Source organism: Aotus nancymaae, unplaced genomic scaffold (genome assembly GCF_030222135.1).
Source record: "Aotus nancymaae isolate 86718 unplaced genomic scaffold, 86718_ANA_hifiasm-v0.15.2.pri h1tg000010l, whole genome shotgun sequence".
Lineage (NCBI taxonomy): Eukaryota > Metazoa > Chordata > Mammalia > Primates > Aotidae > Aotus > Aotus nancymaae.
The window spans coordinates 24085896-24107855 of NW_026988421.1; the positions used below are offsets into that span (position 1 = coordinate 24085896).

The 21960-nt window shown below is 38.6% G+C and overlaps 1 protein-coding gene across 5 annotated transcripts in view; it reads left to right on the plus strand.

Annotated features, from left to right (window-relative positions):
• SORCS1 (sortilin related VPS10 domain containing receptor 1) overlaps window positions 1-21960 on the plus strand; it is a 591753-nt gene that overhangs the window by 560633 nt on the left and 9160 nt on the right. For all 5 annotated transcript variants that reach the window (XM_012450170.3, XM_012450169.3, XM_012450171.3 and 2 more), the window contains exon 24: window positions 3925-4024. In XM_012450170.3, coding sequence (XP_012305593.2) covers window positions 3925-4024 — 100 coding nt within the window. The remainder of the gene's footprint in view (window positions 1-3924; window positions 4025-21960) is intronic.

The window sequence follows — 21960 nt, forward strand, 5'->3', positions numbered from 1 at the left end:
TGCCACTTTCATTCTGATCGTCCGACAGTGTTTCCCCCTCTTGGTTCCATTGGAAATTGTTTGGGTGTTAAATGTGTTCTTTGTGTGGTAACCATCACTGTGTGACTAAATATTTCCAGCCCACTGCTTTCAGGGTACATGATGAGGCTGTAGCCATGAGTCTCTTCTGCTGGGGCAGAGCCTCAGGACTTTGGGAGCAGAAGTGATATGTGCCACTTCCAGGCTAAAGTATTCAAATGCACATTGTAGAATTTTGCTAGCTCCTTTTCCCTCTTCTGCTATATGTAGCAAATGGAAATGTTTGAGATGGCCACTCCACCAGCCAATGTCCCTGTGTGACCACAGTGAGCCCAACAGCACTGCATAGCTGCAATGGATATGACGTGTGAGCAGAAAAATAGCCTTTCTTAATTCAAGGCCCTGACCACAGCCACATGTAGTTGATTCTGAGTGCTGCATTCAGTCTTCGTCTTTTGTGAACAAGACAATGAGGAACATTGGTGTTTTCCCTGTAGCGGGTCCTTCACAAGACATCCTTTTGACGGTAGCTTTCCTAAAATGCAAACTGAGTCTCCACTGTCCTTTTAAGTGGTAGTTTAAATGAAATGTAGGTTGTTGCATTTGAATAATAGGCATGTTCCACAACACAGGCAGATACCAAGAATAATGTGTTGTTTCTTTGTCGTGATTGTTTAGCTGATGTGGAATAGAAAAGGGACTGTGCTGGAAAGCAGCAGCAGAGGGATGACTGTATACAGGATAAATGAAATTTGTTAAGCCAACACGCTTTTCAGCAGACAGAGAAAGAAAAGGAAATAAATTCAGTTTGCCTTAGCAGGTTCAGTCTCTCTCCTAGAAATCACACAGTATTTCACTTGAGTATCAGGCAAGTGTTCGCTTTTCTCATTTAGGCTGTTGCAGTAGAAAGCAGTTTATTCTGCTCCTTTCCATAGCTGAAGACTCTCCCAGGTATTACCAATTACGTAACTGGTGAACAGAATGTGGCCCTCTGAGGATGGTGTTAGGAAATGGCTACTCCTGTAGCCCGTATTGATCACTGGGGCTGATGTTTTAAGTTGGGTGTTTCACAGATGAATGAGAAATGGCAGCATAATTAATAAAAATGCTGTATTTTCTCATCTTGTAAACCTACTCTGCTAGACTTCTCTCCAGCTATCTCCTGCTGCCTCTTTGTCAGCTTGTTCAAGGAAAATATTTTTAATGGAGATACCCTAGGATTAGGAGTCAAACAAAGCTAAAGTCTAGTCTCAACTCTTCAAATATTAACTGAATAAGTATTTGGTATTTCCTTTAAGCTCCATGATCCTTTCCAGGAAGATGCCAACACTAACACCTAAGATGTGCCCTACTAGAAAAGATAGTAAGAAATGATTACCTTTACGAAAATAGTCTTCACAGCATGTGTAATATATGTTAGAATATAAGTAACAACTTGTAATCTTTTGAAAAAAATACAAGATAAACACTTCTACAAGTATTGTGGAAAACATTTAAAATATTGTCAAAATCTGTCAGCAGTTTCATATTCATTTATTTCAGTAGAAAATTACATGATTGTAATCGAGATTATTCTTGTATGCTGTGTAAATTTCATTTAGTTTTGTTTCTTATGCATATTTTTCTCCACAAAGTGTGTGTTCATTGTTGTATGTCCTTTGATGCAAGTTAAATATATGAAACATACTTTCTTTACCAGATAATTTTTAAATTTAAATTTCTTTCTTAAAATTTTGTAAGTGATACAGATAGAGCCAATGTAATAATGTTACAAACTGAAACAAATCCAAGTAGCTAATTATTCTTGCAAGGGTCTCTCCTGGAGATTATAAATTAAAAACGTTATTTTGATGAACTCCATTTTCTGGTTTAGCTCCATATATCTCACACTTGAAGAGAAAACATTCTCAGTGATAAGAAATAAATAATGCTTCACCTGGTTGAAGGTGGAGAGTCTTTCTCCCACAAATACATATAGTTCCCTCTAGTCCATGTGATAGATTTGGCAAAATAGACAAATTCCTTAATTACTTTTGACAAGTTTTTCATATTTAAATAAAAAATATTTTTCCTGCAATTCTGTATCTGTCTGTGTGCATGTATGTGTGTCTATTTCATAGCTAAAACTTTTGTGATAGACCTCTCTAAAAAATTCCACTGATTCCTATAAAGATTCTGCCAATTAAAAGATAAGAACACACAAAAATGAAAAAAATAAAAATAAAAAAAAAAGAAGATAAGAACACAGAGGAAAACTATTCTATGCAGTCTGGGTTAGAAATACACTTTTCCACTTCTTTTTTTGTTTGCTTGTTTTTCTGAGATAGAGTTTTACTCTGTTGCCCAGGCTTGAGTGCAGTGGTGTGATCTTGGCTCACTGCAGCATCTGCCTCCTGGGTTCAAGCAATTCTCCTGCCTCTGCCTCCTGAGTAACTGGGAGTACAGGTGTGCACCACCATGCCCAGCTAATTTTTTGTATTTGTAGTAGAGACAGGGTTTCACCATGTTGCCCACACTGGTCTCAAACTCCTGAACTCAAGTGATCCACCTGCCTCAGCCTCCCAAAGTGAGCCACTGCGCCTGACCCTAAATCCACTTCTGTAAACCTGGATCATTCTGGATGATTCCCAGCCCCCAACAAAGGAAGTAGCCTAATATACAGAATAAAGTTGGTTTTGATTTCAACATAGTTTTATTGTCATCTTGTTTTTCTGCGTTGTTTGCTAAATGACAGCATTTGAAAGGCTGGGCTTGCACTGGATTCCAGGTGCTCAATGACTGGGCAGTGACGGTCATCCTCTGTTCCTGTTGTTCAGGAGAGAAGTTTATCTGTGGGGCAGTTCAGTTCTGTTGCCAATCAGGGGCTTCTGCAGGTGACTTTCTGCTTCCAAACTAAGCCATCAGGACCTACTTAGCAAGTAAAGGGATTAAAGGTGTCATTTTGGCAACTCACTGGAATAAGTAAAACTCAACAAATAGAAAAGGAAAAACATGTTAAGAACTTAATTAGCAGAATGATGGTCAGAAAGCATCTAATTAGACTAACTTAACATGTTAAGTAAAATATTAAGTTGATAATTTGAATATTAAAAATAGGGCTAGCAGACCAGATAAAAATAATAGCAGTATGATTATCCCTGTAGCTTTTCAGAAATTTCTTGAAATTATAAAAGAAACAGAAAATGGAGCTAGATTTTCTAATCTAAACAAAATAACAATGTTACCTCATCAATAAAAGCTTACCTTATACTGTTTTTATCCAAATGAAGTTATTTGTCCCATGCTTGGGGTTAAATATTTCATAGTCGAGAATTCCATTGGTCTGCCCAGTACACGTGTGTCAGCCTGAGAAGCAGTTTAGATAATATTTATAAGCATGAAATAAAGGTTAGCCAATTTGTTACTTATATTATGACTGTACTTTGCTGCAATTCTGAATTAGCAGAACTATATTTACCATACAACAAATATTCATAAAGTATTTTGTGAAAATCACATGGTTTGGGAAAGAGAATGGAAGTAAAATAAATTTATGTGAATCTTAGAATGTGTAAATTGTATATATCTACTTCTTTTAAGTCCTTATGCATAAAAAATGTTCTCTCAAAAGACTAGGGGTAAGTTTTCTAAGATCATACAGAATAATTTTTTAAGAGTATAATTGTTTTCGTTCACTAATAGTTTCTCCTATTTTGTAGCAATTAGCACGTAAAGACAGGTCATGCTAAAAATAATTGTATCTGCATATTCTGGAATTTAAAAAATCACAGTCTCATAAACCTTATTTATATAACTTGCAGGTATAATAATTGTGATGCCTTGGTGAATATAGTAAATATTTCTAAGCATATTTGTTTGTAATCAGTATGACACTTTCGGTGGCACTAATTATGCTTCTTTTTTCAGATATCAGAACTGCTGATCCACAAGCTCAACCAAAACTCAGTACACTTCGAGCTGAAGCCAGGGGTCCAAGTCCTGGTCCATGCTGCTCACTTAACAGCAGGTCAGTGTCCATGTCCCTGGGTTCTGGCTGGTGGCTCTGGTAAAATGGAATCCCAGTCTGTGCTTTCTTCCTCATAAAAAGGCTAGATGGTAACAATGCTAATCAGAAATCAGTCATCAGATCTTGAAGGTTCCCTTCCTTGGTGTTTCTGCCTTAATGGAGGATCGATTAGACAACAGAAAAAGGTGACACTTTTGGCCAGGCATGGTGGCTCACACTTGTAATCCCAGTACTTTGGGAGACCGAGGCGGGTGGATGACTTGAGGTCAGGAGTTTGAGACCAGCCTGACCAACACGGTGAAACCCTGTCTTTTCTAAAAGTACAAAAATTAGCTGGGCGTGGTGGTGCATGCCTGTAGTCTCAGCAACTTGGGTGGCTGAGACAAGAGAATCACTTGAACCCAGGAGGCGGAGGTTGCAGTGAGTTGAGATCGCGCCACTGCATTGCAACTTGGGTGACCCAGTGAAACTCTGTCTCAAAAAAAAAAAAGTGACACTTTCTACTTAGTCTCTGGAAAAAACTGTCAGTGAACCATATAGATACATCTCACATGAAAGCACGCTTCATTTATCTCAACAGCAATCTTGAAAATAACATTAACCATACAAATACATTTTGTGGGGGGGGGGCTTTCTGCAAAGTTTTATTTTCAGTATATTCATGTTACAAAATATTTGCTTTCTTTAAGTTTCTGGATAATCTAGTGCAGTAGATATAGCAGGAACTTAGGAGTGGTACAGGGCCATACCCAGGAACTGAACCTGGAATTGGTCATGATGTTACAATTTACTTAATGTCATTGAGCTTCCATCTCTTCACCTGTAAAAGGTGGTGGTAAGGATGGGGGATCCTCCGTCTAAGCTTATGGAGAGTTTTCAATGAAAACACAAGTTACTTAGAATAGATGATAACACAAGTAACTTAGAATAGTTTTCAATTATAACACAAGCATTTAGAAATATATATTGTTGTGATGTATTAATAATAACATAAAGTAAGAGTATTTATTGAGTACTTATTTTTGCGGAGTACCATGCTGGTGCTCTATGGAGTAAAAACACCAGTGGGAGGTGGTCTTTGTCTTCACAAAACTTATAACCTGGTTGTGGTGTGGGGAAGTTTGGTGTCACAATGGCAGTGGTACTGTGGGGTGGGAGGAGTAGGCAGTGGGGGGCAGTCAATGAGTAAACTGCATAAATTCTTACAGAGAGAGGCTATGTAGCATCTTTAAGCACTTGGATTTTGTTTTTCCAGTCAGAGCACTGGTTTCAATCTTGGCTTTGTTACTCACTGTGTAATCCTGGGAAAGAGATTTCACTTCTGTGTGTCTCAGAGATGGTAACATCATCTATGCCAGTGGGATTGTTTGAAGGTTAAGTTAATTCAGGTAATGCACTTAGGATAGTGTCTGGAACATAGCTGTAATATTTATTTTTACTCTTGTTATCACCTTAAGTTGTATAGAAAATTTAAAGCAGAGATGAGTTATATCCTGTCAAAATGATACAGGATTGTTTTGTGGCGTAGGAGGTTTTAAGGAAGAACTTTAAAGGATGGATAGGGTTAAATGCAAGAGGTCATTCTAAGCACCAAAGCAACAAGGAAAGAAAGCCTAAAGGGCTTTGAGGATGCTGAGCAAGTGAGGACAAAAAGTAGCTATTACCAGCACCATTCTCTGGTTTCCTCGAGATTTCACGAGGCGCTGCTAGGTCGAGCGGAAGGCCAAGCAGACTGGCCATGGACCTCTCCCCTTCTTGGATTTTATCTTTTTTCTTTATTGGATTGCATATAAGATTTTATTGTTCTTGTCATTTTTTTCAATTCCACTATTTTAAAGAAATAAGTATTTAACAGTCACTGTTCCCCAGCATGAGGTATGGAGGTGTGGAGGGTGAAAACATGCCAGGGTGAGCCATCGGTACTTACTTTAGTGAGTAAGCCATCAAAGGTCTGGGAAGCCATTGAGACCTTAGAACAGAAGTGTGACTAATTTGGAGTGTCTCTTGAAAAAGATGACTGCAAGGAGCAAGTAGGATTGAGTAGGGCTTATTTCCTGTTCTGCATCTTGTCATCCTAACACATCCATTGAACAGATACTTACCAAGTGGCTGCCTACGCTGGGCCAAGCAATGTTGTCAGCACCAGGGACAGAGTCTCCGCCCTCATAAACTATTCTTGGTGGTAAAAGCCGCTTTCTGAATCATATGCTGGTGAAAATTCTCTGAAGAAAAGGCTGCCAACTTATCTCAAGGCATTTGATGATCTTGACTGGCCTTTTCCTACCCAGAGTGTTGAGCGTTGGTGTTTGATGAACGGGGGTAGCATATGGCAGAGTCACATATAACTCATTGTATGGGAGAATGATCAAATTTCAGAAACCAGAGTTGTAGTCATCCTAATAGCCAAGCCACTGACAAATGTTGTCAACTGAGTAGAAAGTAACCGTTGAACATTGGTTTAAAAAGATTCACTAACTTATTTAATCTTATCAGACCATCTAGCCTGAACCTCATTATCCACTACTTGGTCCCTTTGAGTTTAGAAATTAAAAACAACTAAGCTTGATATTCCACACTGAAGTCTGTGTTTGAAGGGATGTGGCCAACTTGTCCATCCTTTGTGATGCAAAATTTGCTTTTACAACATAACCAGTCTTTGAATGAACACTGTCTTTAGGCTTGGTATATCAGAAAACAGTCCCTTTTTGGTTTACCAGAGACCTCCCTCTGTTGAACAGGAGAGCGTTGGAAGTCAAGCTAGGCAGGGAACTAATCCTACTTCTCCCATTCTTCATTTCTGGAGGCCACTCCCATTTCACTCTTTTTCTTCCTCCATACTTCTTCTCCATCTGTGCCTGGTTTTTATTTGACTGATTATTGCATTACGCTCTAAAGATGATTCAGATTATTTTGGAAGATATTGAATGTTCCCACCACAAAGAAGTGATAAATGATTGAGATGATGGATATGTTAATTACCCAGATCTGATCACTATGCTTATATATGACAGCATCACTATGTATCCCATAAATATGTATAATTGTTATGTGGAAATTTAAAACAATTTAAAAGATTGATATGTTACCGTAACTTTAGGGAGAAGTGGTGTTTTAAAAAAATGAAATCTCATTTTAAATGATACTTAAGAACACTTTCTTCAATGACAAATGGTTTAGAGCTGGGACGAAGCTGAAATATTGAGATCAAAAAGTGGGTAATTAGCTGAGACTGGTTTGGCCAGTTGGCTTGGCCAGAGAAACTGAATATAGCAAAGGCATCCAAAGGCCCTTGGATTTATAGCTCCATGTGGGAAGGGAAGTCAATTCCTGATAACCATGAGAGGTTAATCCCACTGGTAGAAACTCCAGATGGCAAAAATAATGCAAAGTTGGGAAGAACTGAAACATGTTTCCAATTCATATTTGCAGTTTATTCTATAACTAGGAGTTTGGAAAGCAGGACTCAAATTCCTGAGAAGAAGGGCTGGCAATAGGGAGGTATATTTTGGGAACCTAGATATGCACGCTGAGATTTGAAGAAGAACCCCTTGCAGTATAGATATGTGTAACACTAGGTCACCAAAGGGGAAAAAAATCCATTTCCAAGTAAAAGCCCATTCTTAGCCTGGACCAATTTGGAGACAGTAAGAAAATTATTTGACTTCCAACCATTGTAGAAACCTTTCCTGTTAGTTTCAATAGTAGGGTCTTTTGGCTGTGCAAGTCCAAGCCTGATCAACTGGCATTACTATGTTTTCTGTCATGGCTAGCTCAGCAACTGGAGTAGATATAGATTTACATGTGGATAATTAGCTCCAATTTGATAAGTAAATGAAGGCCATCTCATGGAGTAATGGAGTCTTGGAAACTTTTGCTATATTGAGTTTGGCTATGATGATCATAATGTGTTAAAACTGGCAGTATCCACAGGTGCACATCACTCTGGGATAGATTTTCATATGCAAAAGACAAATTGTGTCAACTGGCACAACAATTGTGATAAGGAAGTAAAATTTGTGAGGGATCCTTTCCTTGTTGGAGATTGCTCCTAAGTTACCTCTAGCTACCTGATTGAAAGAACTATTTGCATAGGGTGGTAGACCCTACATACACAAAAAACAGTGGAGGGAGTTCCCCTTTCACTCGGAAAAATTGGCACTTTGGTAGGGTATCACTGGGCTGAGACACTTGCCACAGTTTCTTTTCTTTTCTTTTCTTTTCTTTCTTTCTTTCTTTCTTTTTTTTTTTTTTGAGATAGTGTCTTACCCAGTCACCCAGGCTGGAGTGCAGTGCCATGATCTTGGCTCACTGCAACCTCTGCCCCCTGAGTTCAAGCCACCCTCCCTCCTCAGCCTCCCAAGTAGCTAGGACCACAGATCCATGCCACCATGTCCAGTTAAGTTTTGTTGTATTTTTGGTAGAGACGAAGTTTCACCATGTTGCCCATGCTGGTCTTGAACTCCTGAGCTCAAGTGATCTGCCTGCCTCAGCCTCTCAAAGTGCTGGGATTACAGGTGTGAGCCACCACAGTTTCTTTTATTAGGTTGAAATTAACACATTAATATTTGGGTTGCTAGGGAGAGAAGGAAGTGGAAGCCTGAAAAAAGAAACAGTGGAGAGGAGTATTAGATGCAGAACTTCCACCTCGACTCTATTTCCCTTTCTCTCATCCCCCCTGTAGGCAGGGGGAAATAAAAATTAAAAAGGGAAAAAAGAAAGAACCGTTGTTAGCAACATTTCATGTCTCATAAGCAGGATTGCTAATACCTTCCCAGGGACCATTACAACGTGCTGCTGCATCCCATTAATTGCTCAGCAGATGTTCAGCAGCTTTCTTTTAAAAATGTTTGAGCCAGAGTATGTTGTTGGTGAGAGAAGCAAATGCATAATTTGGTTTGTCTCCAAGGAGAAAGAACTGTCTCTTTTTAAGAATTTACTAGCCTTATTTTGGTTTTCAAATTCAGTTCTGTTTGCTTTTTTGGGAACAAGGAAAGTATTTGCAGATATCCGAATGCCATTAGAGACTGGATTTTGTTTGCCCCCCATCCACCAATACGTTCCATTTGGGAATTCATTAACTGTGGTATCTAAGCTGAGCTAAATTTTGAATGTAGGCCTTGTTTTGTTCCTAGCCATTTCTGTGCTTCTTGGTTTTCACACAGTTTTTCTCAAGAGTCTAACCACTCCTGACAGGTATGTTATGAAATTTCTCTTGCAGAAAGGAGAGATTTGAACCTGTATGAGAATAAGGGAGAACAAAAAGCATGTTATCCAGAAGGTTGAGGGAGGGTCATGGGCTGAGTGGTTCCCTTTGACTTTTAGAACTTGATGGCAGCTGGCATCCATGTTTAGCAGACAAAGGCTATGATGTTGCAAAAACAACATGACAAGTTGGAAAAGGGAATAGAAAGCAATCAAGCTAGTGTTAGACTGGAAGCATTGCTGTCTTGACAAAAGTATATCTCTACTCATGATATTCCAGACTGCAATATTTCTCCCCACTTCTTCACCTATTTCCCCTTGTCCATCTGTATTTTAAGGCTCACCTCAATGCCAGCATTTGCATGACATCTTCCCAGAGACATTTGCTTGAACATCTTCCCCTTGTCTGAAATCACATGAATTTTTAGATCTCTATCTGCCTGATGATGATGATCATGACCACTATCTTATGCATCACTTTAATTTCTTGTGGATATGGTTCATCATATCTTTATACCACCTTCTTCATATCTTTGTATCATCTTAATCATTATACCTTGCAGAGAACTTGCACATAACAAGTGCTTAACAAGTATTGTTTTTATGAATAATTATATGCATAATTTATAGCCTGCAGACATATATTCAAAATCCCATTCCTGCAGTTAACCTTCAGATAAAATTTATTGAGTTTATTCATTTGTGAACCTGTCTCCATGACATGCTACTTCTAATCAAGTAACTGGTGAGTGGAGACTTGCATTTATTCCCTAGATGCATACAATAAGCATCTAGGGAATCTCTCTATATATTTTTTTCCTTATGGCAGGTGTTCTTTAAATATGCATTATAATTCTTTATATACACATTGTGGGGAATGGGCAGTTGAAGGAAAATTGGGCCCATCCTTCCTGGAGTTCTACATCTCAGAATGAGAGATCTGAGAGAGAATGGGAGAAGGAATGGAAGGAGATTGTTAGAAAAAGAGACTGAATCACAGGTCCTTTTTTATTGCTCTGGTCAGTGGAAGACATGTTTTCAGTATAAGAGCAGTTTCACTTCATGGCAGAGCTCTGGGTCACAGACCTTGTACTGCACCCTCCTCACCTTAACGAACCAGCCAAATCTTTTGTGACATCTCCCTCATCCTCCCCATTTCTCGTGTATGCATTTGCCCTGGCCTTCTGTATCATATATATTTTATTATACTTTAGGTTCTGGGGTACATGTGCAGATCATGCAGGATTGTTGCATAGGTATATACATGACAATGTGGTTGCTGCCTCCATCCCCTGTCACCTATATCTGGCATTTCTCCCCATGTTATCCCTCCCCAACCTCCCTACCCGCCGCTGTCCTTCCCCTAGGCCCCCCAACAGACCCCAGTGTGTGATGTTCCCCTCCCTGTGTCCATGTGTTCTCATTGTTCAAGACCCACCTATGAGTGAGAACATGCAGTGATTTTCTGTTCGTGTGTCACTTTGCTGAGAATGATGGTTTCCAGATTCATCCATGTCCCTACAAAGGACATGAACTCATCGTTTCTTCGTGCCTACGTAGTATTCCATGGTGTATATGTGCCACATTTTCCTTGTCGAGTCTGTCATCAGTGGGGGCATTTGGGTTGATTCCAGGTCTTTGCTATTATAAACAGTACCACAGTGAGCATACGTGTGCATGTATCTTTATAATAGAACAATTTATAATCCTTTGAATATATATCTAGTAATGGGATTGCTGGATCAAATGGAATTTATATTTCTAGGTCCTTGAGGAATTGCCACACTGTCTTACACAATGGTTGAACTAATTTACACTCCCACTAACAGTGTAAAAGTGTTCCTATTTCTCCACATCCTCTCCCGGATCTGTTGTCTCCAGATTTTTTAATGATCGCCATTCTAACTGGCTTGCGATGGTATCTCCATGTGGTTTTGATTTGTATTACTCTAATGACCAGTGATGATGAGCATTTTTTCATATGTTTGTTGGCCTCATATATGTCTTATTTTGAAAAGTGTCTGTTCATGTCCTTCCCCCACTTTTGAATGGGTTTGTTTTTTTTTTCTTGTAAATCTGTTTTAGTTCTTTGTAGGTTCTGGATATTAGCCCTTTGTCAGATGGGTAGATTGCAAAAATTTTTTCCCATTCTGTTGGTTGCCAGTTCACTCTAATGATTGTTTCTTTTGCTGTGCAAAAGTTCTGGAGTTTAATTAGATCCCATTTGTCTATTTTGGCTTTTGCTGCCAATGCTTTTGATGTTTTAGTCATGAAGTCCTTGCCTATGCCTATGTCCTGAATGGTTTTGCCTAGGTTTTCTTCTATGGTTTTTATGGTGTTAGGTCTTATGTTTAAGTCTTTAATCCATCTGGAGTTAATTTTAGTGTAAGCTGTCAGGAAGGGGTCCAGTTTCTGTTTTCTGCACATGTCTAGCCACTTTTCCCAACAGCACTTATTAAACAGGGTATCATTTCCCCATTGGCTTGTTTTTGTAAGGTTTGTAAAAGATCAGATGTTTGTAGATGTGTGGTGTTGCCTCAGAGGCCTCTATTCTGTTCCATTGTTCTATATCTCTGTTTTGGTAGCAGTATCATGCTGTTTTGATTACTTAAGAGCTATGATGGACTAGCTGTACTGGCTCATGCCTCTAATCCCAGCACTTTGGGAGCACAAGGTGGGTATATCACCTGAGGTCAGGATTTTGAGACCAGCCTGAGCAACATGGTGAAACCCCGTCTCTTCCAAAAATACAAAAATTAGCCAGGCGTGCTGGCGCACACCTGTACTTCCAGCTACTCAGGAGGCTGAGGCATGAGAATCACTTGAACTCAGGAGGCAGAGGTTACAGTGGCTGAGATCATGCCACTGCACTCCAGCCTGGGCAACACAGCGAGACTCCATCTCAAAACGGAAACAAAAAACAGCTATGATGTCATTTTAGGGAGCATTTTTCTAGCAAGAATCTGGAAGGCTCTGAATCTAATTCAAACCACTGGATCTGTATAGTTACTTGTAGAAGAACAAACCTGAGCCGTTAAGAAAATGTCCCCCAAATGCCAAAAGTTTTCTCATTGCCCCTAATAACTTGAAATTTACTCAAGGGCAGGATCCATTTCAGATTTATCATCTTATTCGTCACTTGACTCTATGTCTTACTTTGCAATTATTCCTTTAAACTTATAGTTTATCAGGGGATATGAGAGGAATGAGGGCCCTCACAGCTGGCTAGGCCTGAGGCACAAAATACTAGTTGCATGAACCTTTACTAATTTCTAAATGAGGAGAATGAAAAATATTCCGTGCAGAAGATTTAATAAAGCTGTCTTTAAGGTTGAATAGGAATTGACCGGAAACAGAGCAAATAAGCATTGCAGGTTGAAGGGCCAGGTTGTGCAAATGCACAGAAAGGTGGAATTATATGGTTTATGTATAAAATTATGTGTTGTCTGACATGGATTGGGGCTTCTAGATATGTACCCTCACATATTAATAATTAATATATTTACTGAGGGTAAAATTATGAGCAGAGGAAGAGAGGTAAAATTCAGGAAAAATAATATTATAAACTTTGTTGTCCATCATTCATTCTGTGCTAATGAAGAAATTTTATTAATGCAAATTTGAAATAAGGTATAATGAATTTGGAAAATGAAAAAAAAGCTGATAGAAACATTTGGGTGTTTTTTTTAAAAAAAGAATAGGTTTGGGCAAAACTCCATTATCATTTCTCTTTTTAACAAAGTACACACAGAAGTTTCCAACTCAAGTGGCACAATATGGTAATTTATTTAGTGATACAGAATGTGCAGGTTTGTTACATACGTATACACCTGCAATGATGGTTTGCTGCATCCATCACCCAGTCACCTACATTAGGTATTTCCAATGCTTTCCCTCCGCTAGCCCCCCTACCCCCATGCTATCCTTCCCCGAGCCCCCGACCTCCCAATAGGCCCTGGTATATGATGTTCCCCTCCCTGTATCCATGTGTTCTGATTGTTCAACACTCACTTATGAGTGAGATCATGTGGTGTTTGGTTTTCTGTTCTTGTGTCAGGTTGCTGAGAATGATGGTTTCCAGCTTCATCCATGTTCCTGGAAAGGGCATAAACTCATCCTTTTTTATGGCGGCATAGTAGTCCATGGTGTATATGTGCCACATTTTCTTTATCCAGTCTATCGTTGATGGGCATTTGGGTTGGTTCCAAGTCTTTGCTGTTATAAACAGTGCCGCAATAAACATATGTGTGCATGTATCTTTATAATAGAATGATTTATAATCCTTTGGATATATACTCAGTAATGGGATTGCTGGGTCAAATGGTATTTCTATTTCTAGATCCTTGAGGAATCACCACACTGTCTTCCACAATGGTTGAACTACTTTACACTCCCACCGACAGTGTAAAACCATTCCTGTTTCTCCACATCGTCTCCAGCATCTGTTGTCACCTGAGTTTTTAATGATTGCCATTCTAACTGGCAGTGAGATGGTATCTCAATGTGGTTTTGATTTGCATTTCTTTAATGACCAGTGACGATGAGCTTTTTTACATATGTTTGTTGGCTGCATAACTTTCTTCTTTTGAGAAGTGTCTGTTCATATCCTTCACCCACTTTTTGATGGAGTTGTTTACAAGAAAACAACAAATTTAAGTTCTTTGTAGATTCTGGATATTAGCCCTTTGTCAGATGGGTAGATTGCAAAAATCTTTTCCCACTCTGTTGGTTGTTGGTTCACTCTAATAATAGTTCCTTTTGCTGTGTCGAGAAGCTCTTCAGTCTAATTAGATCCCATTTGTCTATTTTGGCTTTTGTTGCCATTGCTTTCAGTGTTTTAGTCATGAAGTCCTTGCCCATGCCTATGTCCTGAATGGTATTGCCTTGGTTTTCTTCTAGGGTTTTCATGGTGTTAGGTCTTATGTTTAAATCTTTTATCCATCAGGAGTTAATTTTTGTATAAGTTGTAAGGAAGGGATCCAGTTTTGGCTTTCTGCCTATGGCTAGCCAGTTTCCCAACACCATTTATTAAATTGGGAATCCTTTCCCCATTGCCTGTTTTTGTCAAATTTGTCAAAGATCAGATGGTTGTAGATGTGTTGCATTATTTCTGAGGCCTCTGTTCTGTTCCATTGTTCTATATCTCTGTTTTGGCCAGTACCATGCTGTTTTGATTACTGTATCCTTGTAGTATAGTTTGAAGTCAGGTAGCATGATGCCTCCAGCATTTTTTTTTTTTTTTTTTTTTTTTTGCTTAGGATTATCTTGGTTATGTGGGCTCTTTTTTGGTTCCATATGAAAGTTAAGGTGGTTTTTTCCATTTCTGTGAAGAAAGACAATGGTAGCTTGATTGGGATAGCATTGAATCTATAAATTACTTTGGACAGTATGGCCATTTTCACGATATTGAATCTTCCTAACCATGAGCATGGAATGTTTTCCCATCTGTGTCCTCTCTTATTTCCTTGAGCAGTGGTTTGTAGTTCTCCTTGACATCCCTTGTTAGTTGTATTCCTAGGTATTTTATTCTCTTTGTAGCAATTCTGAATGGGAGTTCACTCATGACTTGACTCTCTATTACTCATGTACAGGAATGCTTGTGATTTTTGCACAATGATTTTTGTATCCTGAGACTTTGCTGAAGTTGCTTATCAGCTTAAGGAGATTTGAGGCTGAGATGAAGATTTTGGGTCTTCTAAACAACAATCATGTCATCTGCAAATAGAGACAATTTGACTTTCTCTTTTCCTAATTGAATACCTATTATTTCTTTTTCTTGCCTGATTGCCCTGGCCAGAACTTCCAATGCTATGTTGAATAGGCATGGTGAGTAGGGTATCGTTGTCTTGTTACAGTTTTCAAAAGGAATGCTTCCAGTTTTTGCCCATTCTGTATGATATTGGCTATGGGTTTGTCGTAAATGGCTCTTATTATTTTGAGATACATTCCATTGCTACCTAGTTTACTGAGAGTTTTTAGCATAAATGGCTGTTGAATTTTGTTGAAGGGCTTCTCTACATCTATTAAGATAATCGTGGTTTTTATATTTGTTCTATTTATGTGCTGGATTATGTTTATAGATTTGCGTATGTTGAACCAGCCTTGCATCCCAGGGATGAACCAAGTTGATCGTGATGGATAAGCTTTTTGATGCACTATTGGATTCAGTTTGCCAGTATTTTAATGAGGATTTTCACATCAATGTTCATCATTGATATTGACCTGAAATTTTCTTTTCTAGTTGTGTCTCTGCCAGGTTTTGGTATCAGGATGATGTTGGTCTAATAAAATGAGTTAGGGAGGATTCCCTCTTTTTGTATTGTTTGGAATTGTTTCAGAAGGAATGGTACCAGCTCCTCTTTGTACGTCTGGTAGAATTTGGCTGTGAACCCATCTGTTCTTGGACTTTTTATGGTTGGTAGGCTATTAATTGCTGTCTCAATTCAGACCTTGTTATTGTTTTATTCAGGGATTCAACTTGTTCGTGGTTTAGTCTTGGGAGGGTGTAAGTGTCCAAGAATTTATCCATTTCTTCTAGATTTACTGGTTTGTTTGTATAGAGGTGTTTGTAGTATTCTCTGATGGTAGTTTGCATTTCTGTGGGATTGGTGGTGATATCACCTTTATCATTTTTATTGCATCTATTTGATTCTTCCCTGTTTTCTTTATTATTCTGGCTAGTGATCTATTTTGTTGATCTTTTCAAAAAACCAGCTCCTGGATTCATTGATTTTTGAAGGATTTTTTGTGTCTCTATATTCTTCAGTTTTGCTCTGATCTTAGTTATTTCTTGTCTTCTACCTTTTGATTTTGTTTGATCTTACTTTTCTAGTTCTTTTAATCATGACATTAATGTGTCAATTTTAGATCTTTCTTCCTTTCTCTTGTGGGCATTTAGTGCTATAAATTTCCCTCTTGACACAGCTCTAAATGTGTCTCAGAGATTCTGGTATGTTGTGTCTTCTTTCTTATTGGTTTCAAAGAAGATCTTTGTTTCTGCCTTCATTTCATTATTTATCCATTCGTCATTCAGGAGCAGGTCATTCGGTTTCCATGTAGTTGTTGTGCAGTTTTGAGTGAGTTTCTTAATGCTGAGTTCTAATTTGGTTGCACTGTGGTCTGAGCGACTGTTTGTTATGATTTCCATTGTTTTGCATTTGCTGAGGAGTGTTTTACTTCCAATTATGTGGTCAATTTTAGAAGAAGTGTGATGTAGTGCTGAGAAGAACGTATATTCTGTGGATTTTTGGTGGAGAGTTCTGTAGATGTGTATTAGGTTCACTTTGTCCAGATCTGAGTTCAAGTCCTGGATGTCCTTGTTAATTTTCTGTTTCATTGTCTAATATTGACAGTGGGGTGTTAAAGTCTTCCACTATTATTGTGTGGGAGTCGAAGTCTCTTTGTAGGTCATTAAGAACTTGCTTTATGTATCTGGGTGCTCCTGTATTGGGTGCATATATATTTAGGATCATTAGCTCTTCTTGTTGCATTGATCTCTTTACCATGATGTAATGCCTTTCTTCGTCTCTCTTGATCTTTCTTGGTTTAAAGTCTGTTTCATCAGAGACTATGATTGCAACCCCTACCTTTTTTTTGCTTTACATTTGCTTGGTAAATCTTAGGATGAGGAGCCTTTTTTTTTTTTTTTTTTTTTTTGTTGTTGTTGTTGTTAAGATAAATTTGGTGGTTCATGTTGGGTTGGATGTCATTAAGCATTTAAGTGAATAACCCTATTAGGAAGCTGGAAATAGGGAGTGGAAACTCAGGTGAGAAGACCAAGACCAGAATATATATTCACTGTGAGTTTTAATTTACCATCCCATAGCAGATAATCAGGTGAGGGTAATCTCCTGACAGGTGATAAATTAAAGCCTTAATTGCTGGTTCAAATCTTTCAAGCTCTGTCAAACTCTATCTTTGTTCTCATGAGAACCCCTGGTCATGGGTAAATTTAGTCCTTATATTTGGTGGGGAGAAAGAGTTTGTAGGAAATTACCTGAAAACCTGTTGATTGTTCTAAGACAGAATAGGTAAGGTTTTTTATGAGAACAGAAAGTAAAAAGACAGCAAGCAAGGGGCAACACTGACCTTTTATTTGAGAAGGTAAAAGCCTAACTAGATTGATACCTCCTAAATTGCTAATAACATTTTAGGGATTATTTGCACTTCACAGGATTTATTTACTGGGCAAATGAACTGCAGTTTGGGTGCTAGGAATTCTGCCCAAAGTGCTAGAAGAGCTGGAGCTGACTGGTTCCTTCAAAGCATTTGAGATACATGAAACCCTGCACCAGAGTTAGAAAACTCTTTCCAACTCAGGGTGGGAGATAATCTGCTATAAATAGCAGTTGTTCTCAAACGTGACTTTACATTGCAATTAACTTAGGAAGCTTTATAAAAATAGAGATTTTCCAAGCCTCACCACACACAGTGAAGAATCCCGACGAGCCAGGAAGCTTTATTTTTAGCAAGTTCCCCTTAATGATGCTTGCCTCTTCACCAGTCTCAACAACCATGGTTAGACAGCCTTTCACAGACAGAAATCCATCTGTATAACAAGGAAAGGTGAATGACTATCTCCAGTAATAAATCTGATTTACAACTCAGGGCATCTACTAAAACAGAGGCATGAATTAAATAAGAGCTTGTTATATTAAACATAGGAGGAAATTAGTAATAAACATTAAAATCTAATTTCTTGGCATATTTGGAGCTAACCTAATTGGCAGAATGGGCAAATGACAGTGGGAGTAAGGGGGAGAAAATGAAACATGCCTCTGAATCTGGGACATATTATATCCATAATCTAGATGAATGGCAAAGGGCAGCCAAGAGCTGTGGCCATGAAGCAGCTGAAACATGATTAAAGGGTGAACTGGAATCTTAGTGGCAGATGTAATTGAACAGCAGTGAGTTTTATGAGAGTTAAATAATATTATCTAGATGCTGTTCATATGCTAGTGTGAGCATAAAATGATACAGCTACACCTCACTCAATTTCTGTACATATTATTTCAGAATTCAGAGGTGGCCCTACCCTTGGCTTTTCAGTTTGGTCACTATTCATCTGGAGTTCTGGACACACATGAGAAAAATGGCAAAGGGTTAATATTTACCAAAGGAAGAGCCTCAAATCTCAGGTTAAATAAAAAACATGAGCAAAAAATTACACGGGAATATTGCTTCCACCTGCTCCTGTCTGTCTATCCTTTGCCTTATTTAAGCTGCTTGGTTTAGGTAAACTCTCCTTTGTCAAGGGTATGTGTGGGTTTTTTAATAAAACTGTTGTCTTTCTTTTGTTATCTTGGCCGCTATGGCTGCTGCTGACTGGTTTAACTTCTTTTACAGGTGTAATAAAAAGATATTATCATAGAGATATTTGAGAATTAATATTTCTAGGCTTCAGTTGCCACAACCAGATATGTTATGAGTAAATTGGGGAGGGAATAAGAAACTCCAAATTTCAACCTAGGTTGTGATACATCTTGAATTCTGCACTACAGTTTCACATTGAGAAAAAGACTTTCCACTTGAAGGGAGAATTAGCATTCGTCAAGAAGCTTTAGAAATTACCATATAATCTAAGCCAACATTATAGATGCAGATGCCAAATAGGAGTTGTGGAGCTCTGAACTGTAAAGTGAAGTAAATTGTTGCAATAACGTTTTCCATTTAGGGATGAAATTAGTACTGGTAAAATTCTTCCTCAGCCAATACATTTGTCTGTCTCTTTAGTTTCTGGTCACTGTGTTATGTACATCGTAATCCTTTACAAGTCTTTTGAAAGTAAAACCATGGTACCAATATGTTTTCTTCCTTTTTTATTTTTCCCCAAAAATATATGTTTTTTCTTTTCAAGTAATTAGGTAGTTGCACAGATACATAGAACCAGTGGCTTTTCATATTTAATCATTGTGGTTTTATAATAAACAATAATGGGTTTATCATATAGATATATATCTAAATATATCCCTCCCCATAATGTGAGTAAATGTGATATTTTTATATACCTACTAGGGAGCAGCAATGAGGTTACTCTGGCTTTTTTTTAAGACACAGGATTCAGTTCTGTGGTCCAGTCTGGAGGGCAGTGGCACATCATAGCTCACTATAGCCTTGAACTCCTGGGCTCAAGTGATCTGCCTGCCTTAGCCTCTCAAGTAGCTAGGATGACAGGCACATATTACCATACCCAATTAATATTTTTAATTTCTGTAGAGACAGGGTGTTGCTGTGTTACCCAGGCTGATTGCAAACTCTTGGCCTCAGTAGATTCACCCATTTCAGCCTCCCAAAGCATTGGGATTACAGGCATGAGCCACCATGCCTGGTCTAGCTTCTCATAAATTCTTTCTTTACCATTTCTTTTTTTTTTTTTCGAGATTATGGGGGACCATAAAAGGGCTGAAATGACCACAAGGGTAACTAGACTGAGTTAGCCAGGCTAGAGGATGTATCTGGAAACTTTTGGTCAGAGAATGGCCAGCAAGGAACAGTCAGATGAACAAAAACAGGGGCACAAACATGTATCAGAAATGCAGTTCCCCAGGGGAAGGCAAGGCAGATAGTCAAGAGAAATTGTCAAAAAAAAGAAAAAAAAGAAAAGAAAAGAAAACAGGAAAGGATAACACATACAAAATACAGAGAAGATGTCAGAACCTAGGACAAGCTACCCTTTAGACACCAAGTATCTTATACCTAGAGTGATCAGGACTGTCGTCTGGGTTATCTATGTTATAACAGCATAAGCTTTAATAGCACCCTCTTTCATTCTTAAGGTGTCTTATTTTAGAAAATAATATGTAGGGTCTTCTTACTTTTACTCTGCCACCCTGACAGTGGAGATAGAAGTCTACACCAAAAATTGGCTAATGTGGAGCACAAAGGTAATAGATGCAGTTCCTTCATAATGTCCATGGTCTTTACAAATTGGTATGTTTTTGCAGTGGCTGGCACTTGTTGTTCTCTCCATGTTTACTGCTTCCTTCAGGAGCTCTTGTAAGGCAGGCCTGGTGGTGACAAAATCTTTCACCAGTTGCTTGTCCCTAAAGGATTTTATTTCTATTTCACTTATGAAGCTTAGTTTAGCTGGATATGAAATTCTCTGTTGAAAATTATTTTATTTAAGGATGTTGGATATTGGCCCCCACTTTCCCTTGGCTTGTAGGATTTTTGCTGGTGATTCTGATGGGCTTCCCTTTGTGGGTAACCCGACCTTTCTCTCTGGCCACCCTTAGCATTTTTTCCTTCATTCCAATCCTGGTGAATCTGACGATTACGTGTCTTGGGGTTGCTCTTCTTGAGGAATATCTTTGTGGTACTCTCTGTATTTCCTGAATTTGAATGCTGGTCTGCCTTGCTAGGTTGGGGAAGTTGTCCTGGATAATATCCTGAAGAGTGTTTTCCAACTTTGTTTCATTCTCCCTGTCACTTTCAGGTACACTGATCAAATATAGATTTGGTCTTTTCATATAATCCCATACTTCTTGGAGGCGTTGTTCATTTCTTTTCACTCTTTTTTATCTAATCTTGCCTTCTCACTTTGTTTCATTGAGTTGATCTTTAGTCTCTGATATCCTTTCTTCTGTTTGATCGATTTGACTATTGAAATTTGTGAATGCTTCATGAAGTTCTTGTGCTGCCCATATCACTGTAATTTCTGAAAAAAATATTTCAGTCCACATGGATTTCATGATATTCAAGGCATGTAACTCAGTCCTGAATTGAGTCTACTTTGGGGACAGGAGAGGAAAAAAGAAAATCAAGGTATGGTAAATTACTTCTGCAACATCCTGACAACACCAACTTTTGGATTAGAATTATAGTTCAAAGTTTCAGGATTATAGGGCAAGTAGCAGTTCTCCAGGAAAGTCCTTTTGATAGAATGAAAGTGAACACAATAAGGGTCTTCTGCATGGCTTTCCTGGGTGATGCTACCATGTTATTGACTTTAAAACTTGGAAATAAACTAGGCAGAGGGCAAAAAGGCAGCAAGGGAGGCTGGGTGTGATGGCTCATGCCTGTAATCCCAGCACTTTGGGAGGCCAAGGTGGATGGATCACTCAAGGTCAGGGTTCGAGACCAGCCTGGCCAACATGGTGAAACCCCATCTCTACTAAAAGTGCAAAAACAGTCATGTGGTGGCGGGTGTTTATAATCTCAGCTACTCAAGAGACTAAGGTGGGAGAATTGATTGAACCCAGAAGAAGGTTTCAGTGAATCAAGATCGTGCTACTGCACTCCAGCCTGGGTGACAAAGCAAGACTTCATCTGAAAACAAAACAAAACAAAACAAAAAGCCAAACTGCAGAAATGTAGTGCCTGGGGAGAGGCATTTCCTAGAGTGTTATGTGGAACCTAGGTCTGCAAAGGATCTGTGGTCAAATGAGTTTATAATAGGCTATGGTAGAGTTAAATGTGTTCTTTTCTGCAATGGCTGCTGTGACCCTTTAATATAGTGTGAATCTTCATATGAGGAATTTCGTATGTATCATTGCCCAAAATTATCTCACCACGAAACTGTCATCTTTCAGGACTTTTTTTCTGTAGAAGAATACAGTTTCAGAAATATGATAGGAATAATATGACAATGTTAGAAATATCAGGCATGTACTCTGTGCCCAATACTATTTTTGCAGATGAGGAAACTGAGATTAAGTCACTTAGTCTATAAGTGACAGAGCCAGGTCTGATTCTGAAAAGGGATCATATCATTACTTAACCCCACATGTGGA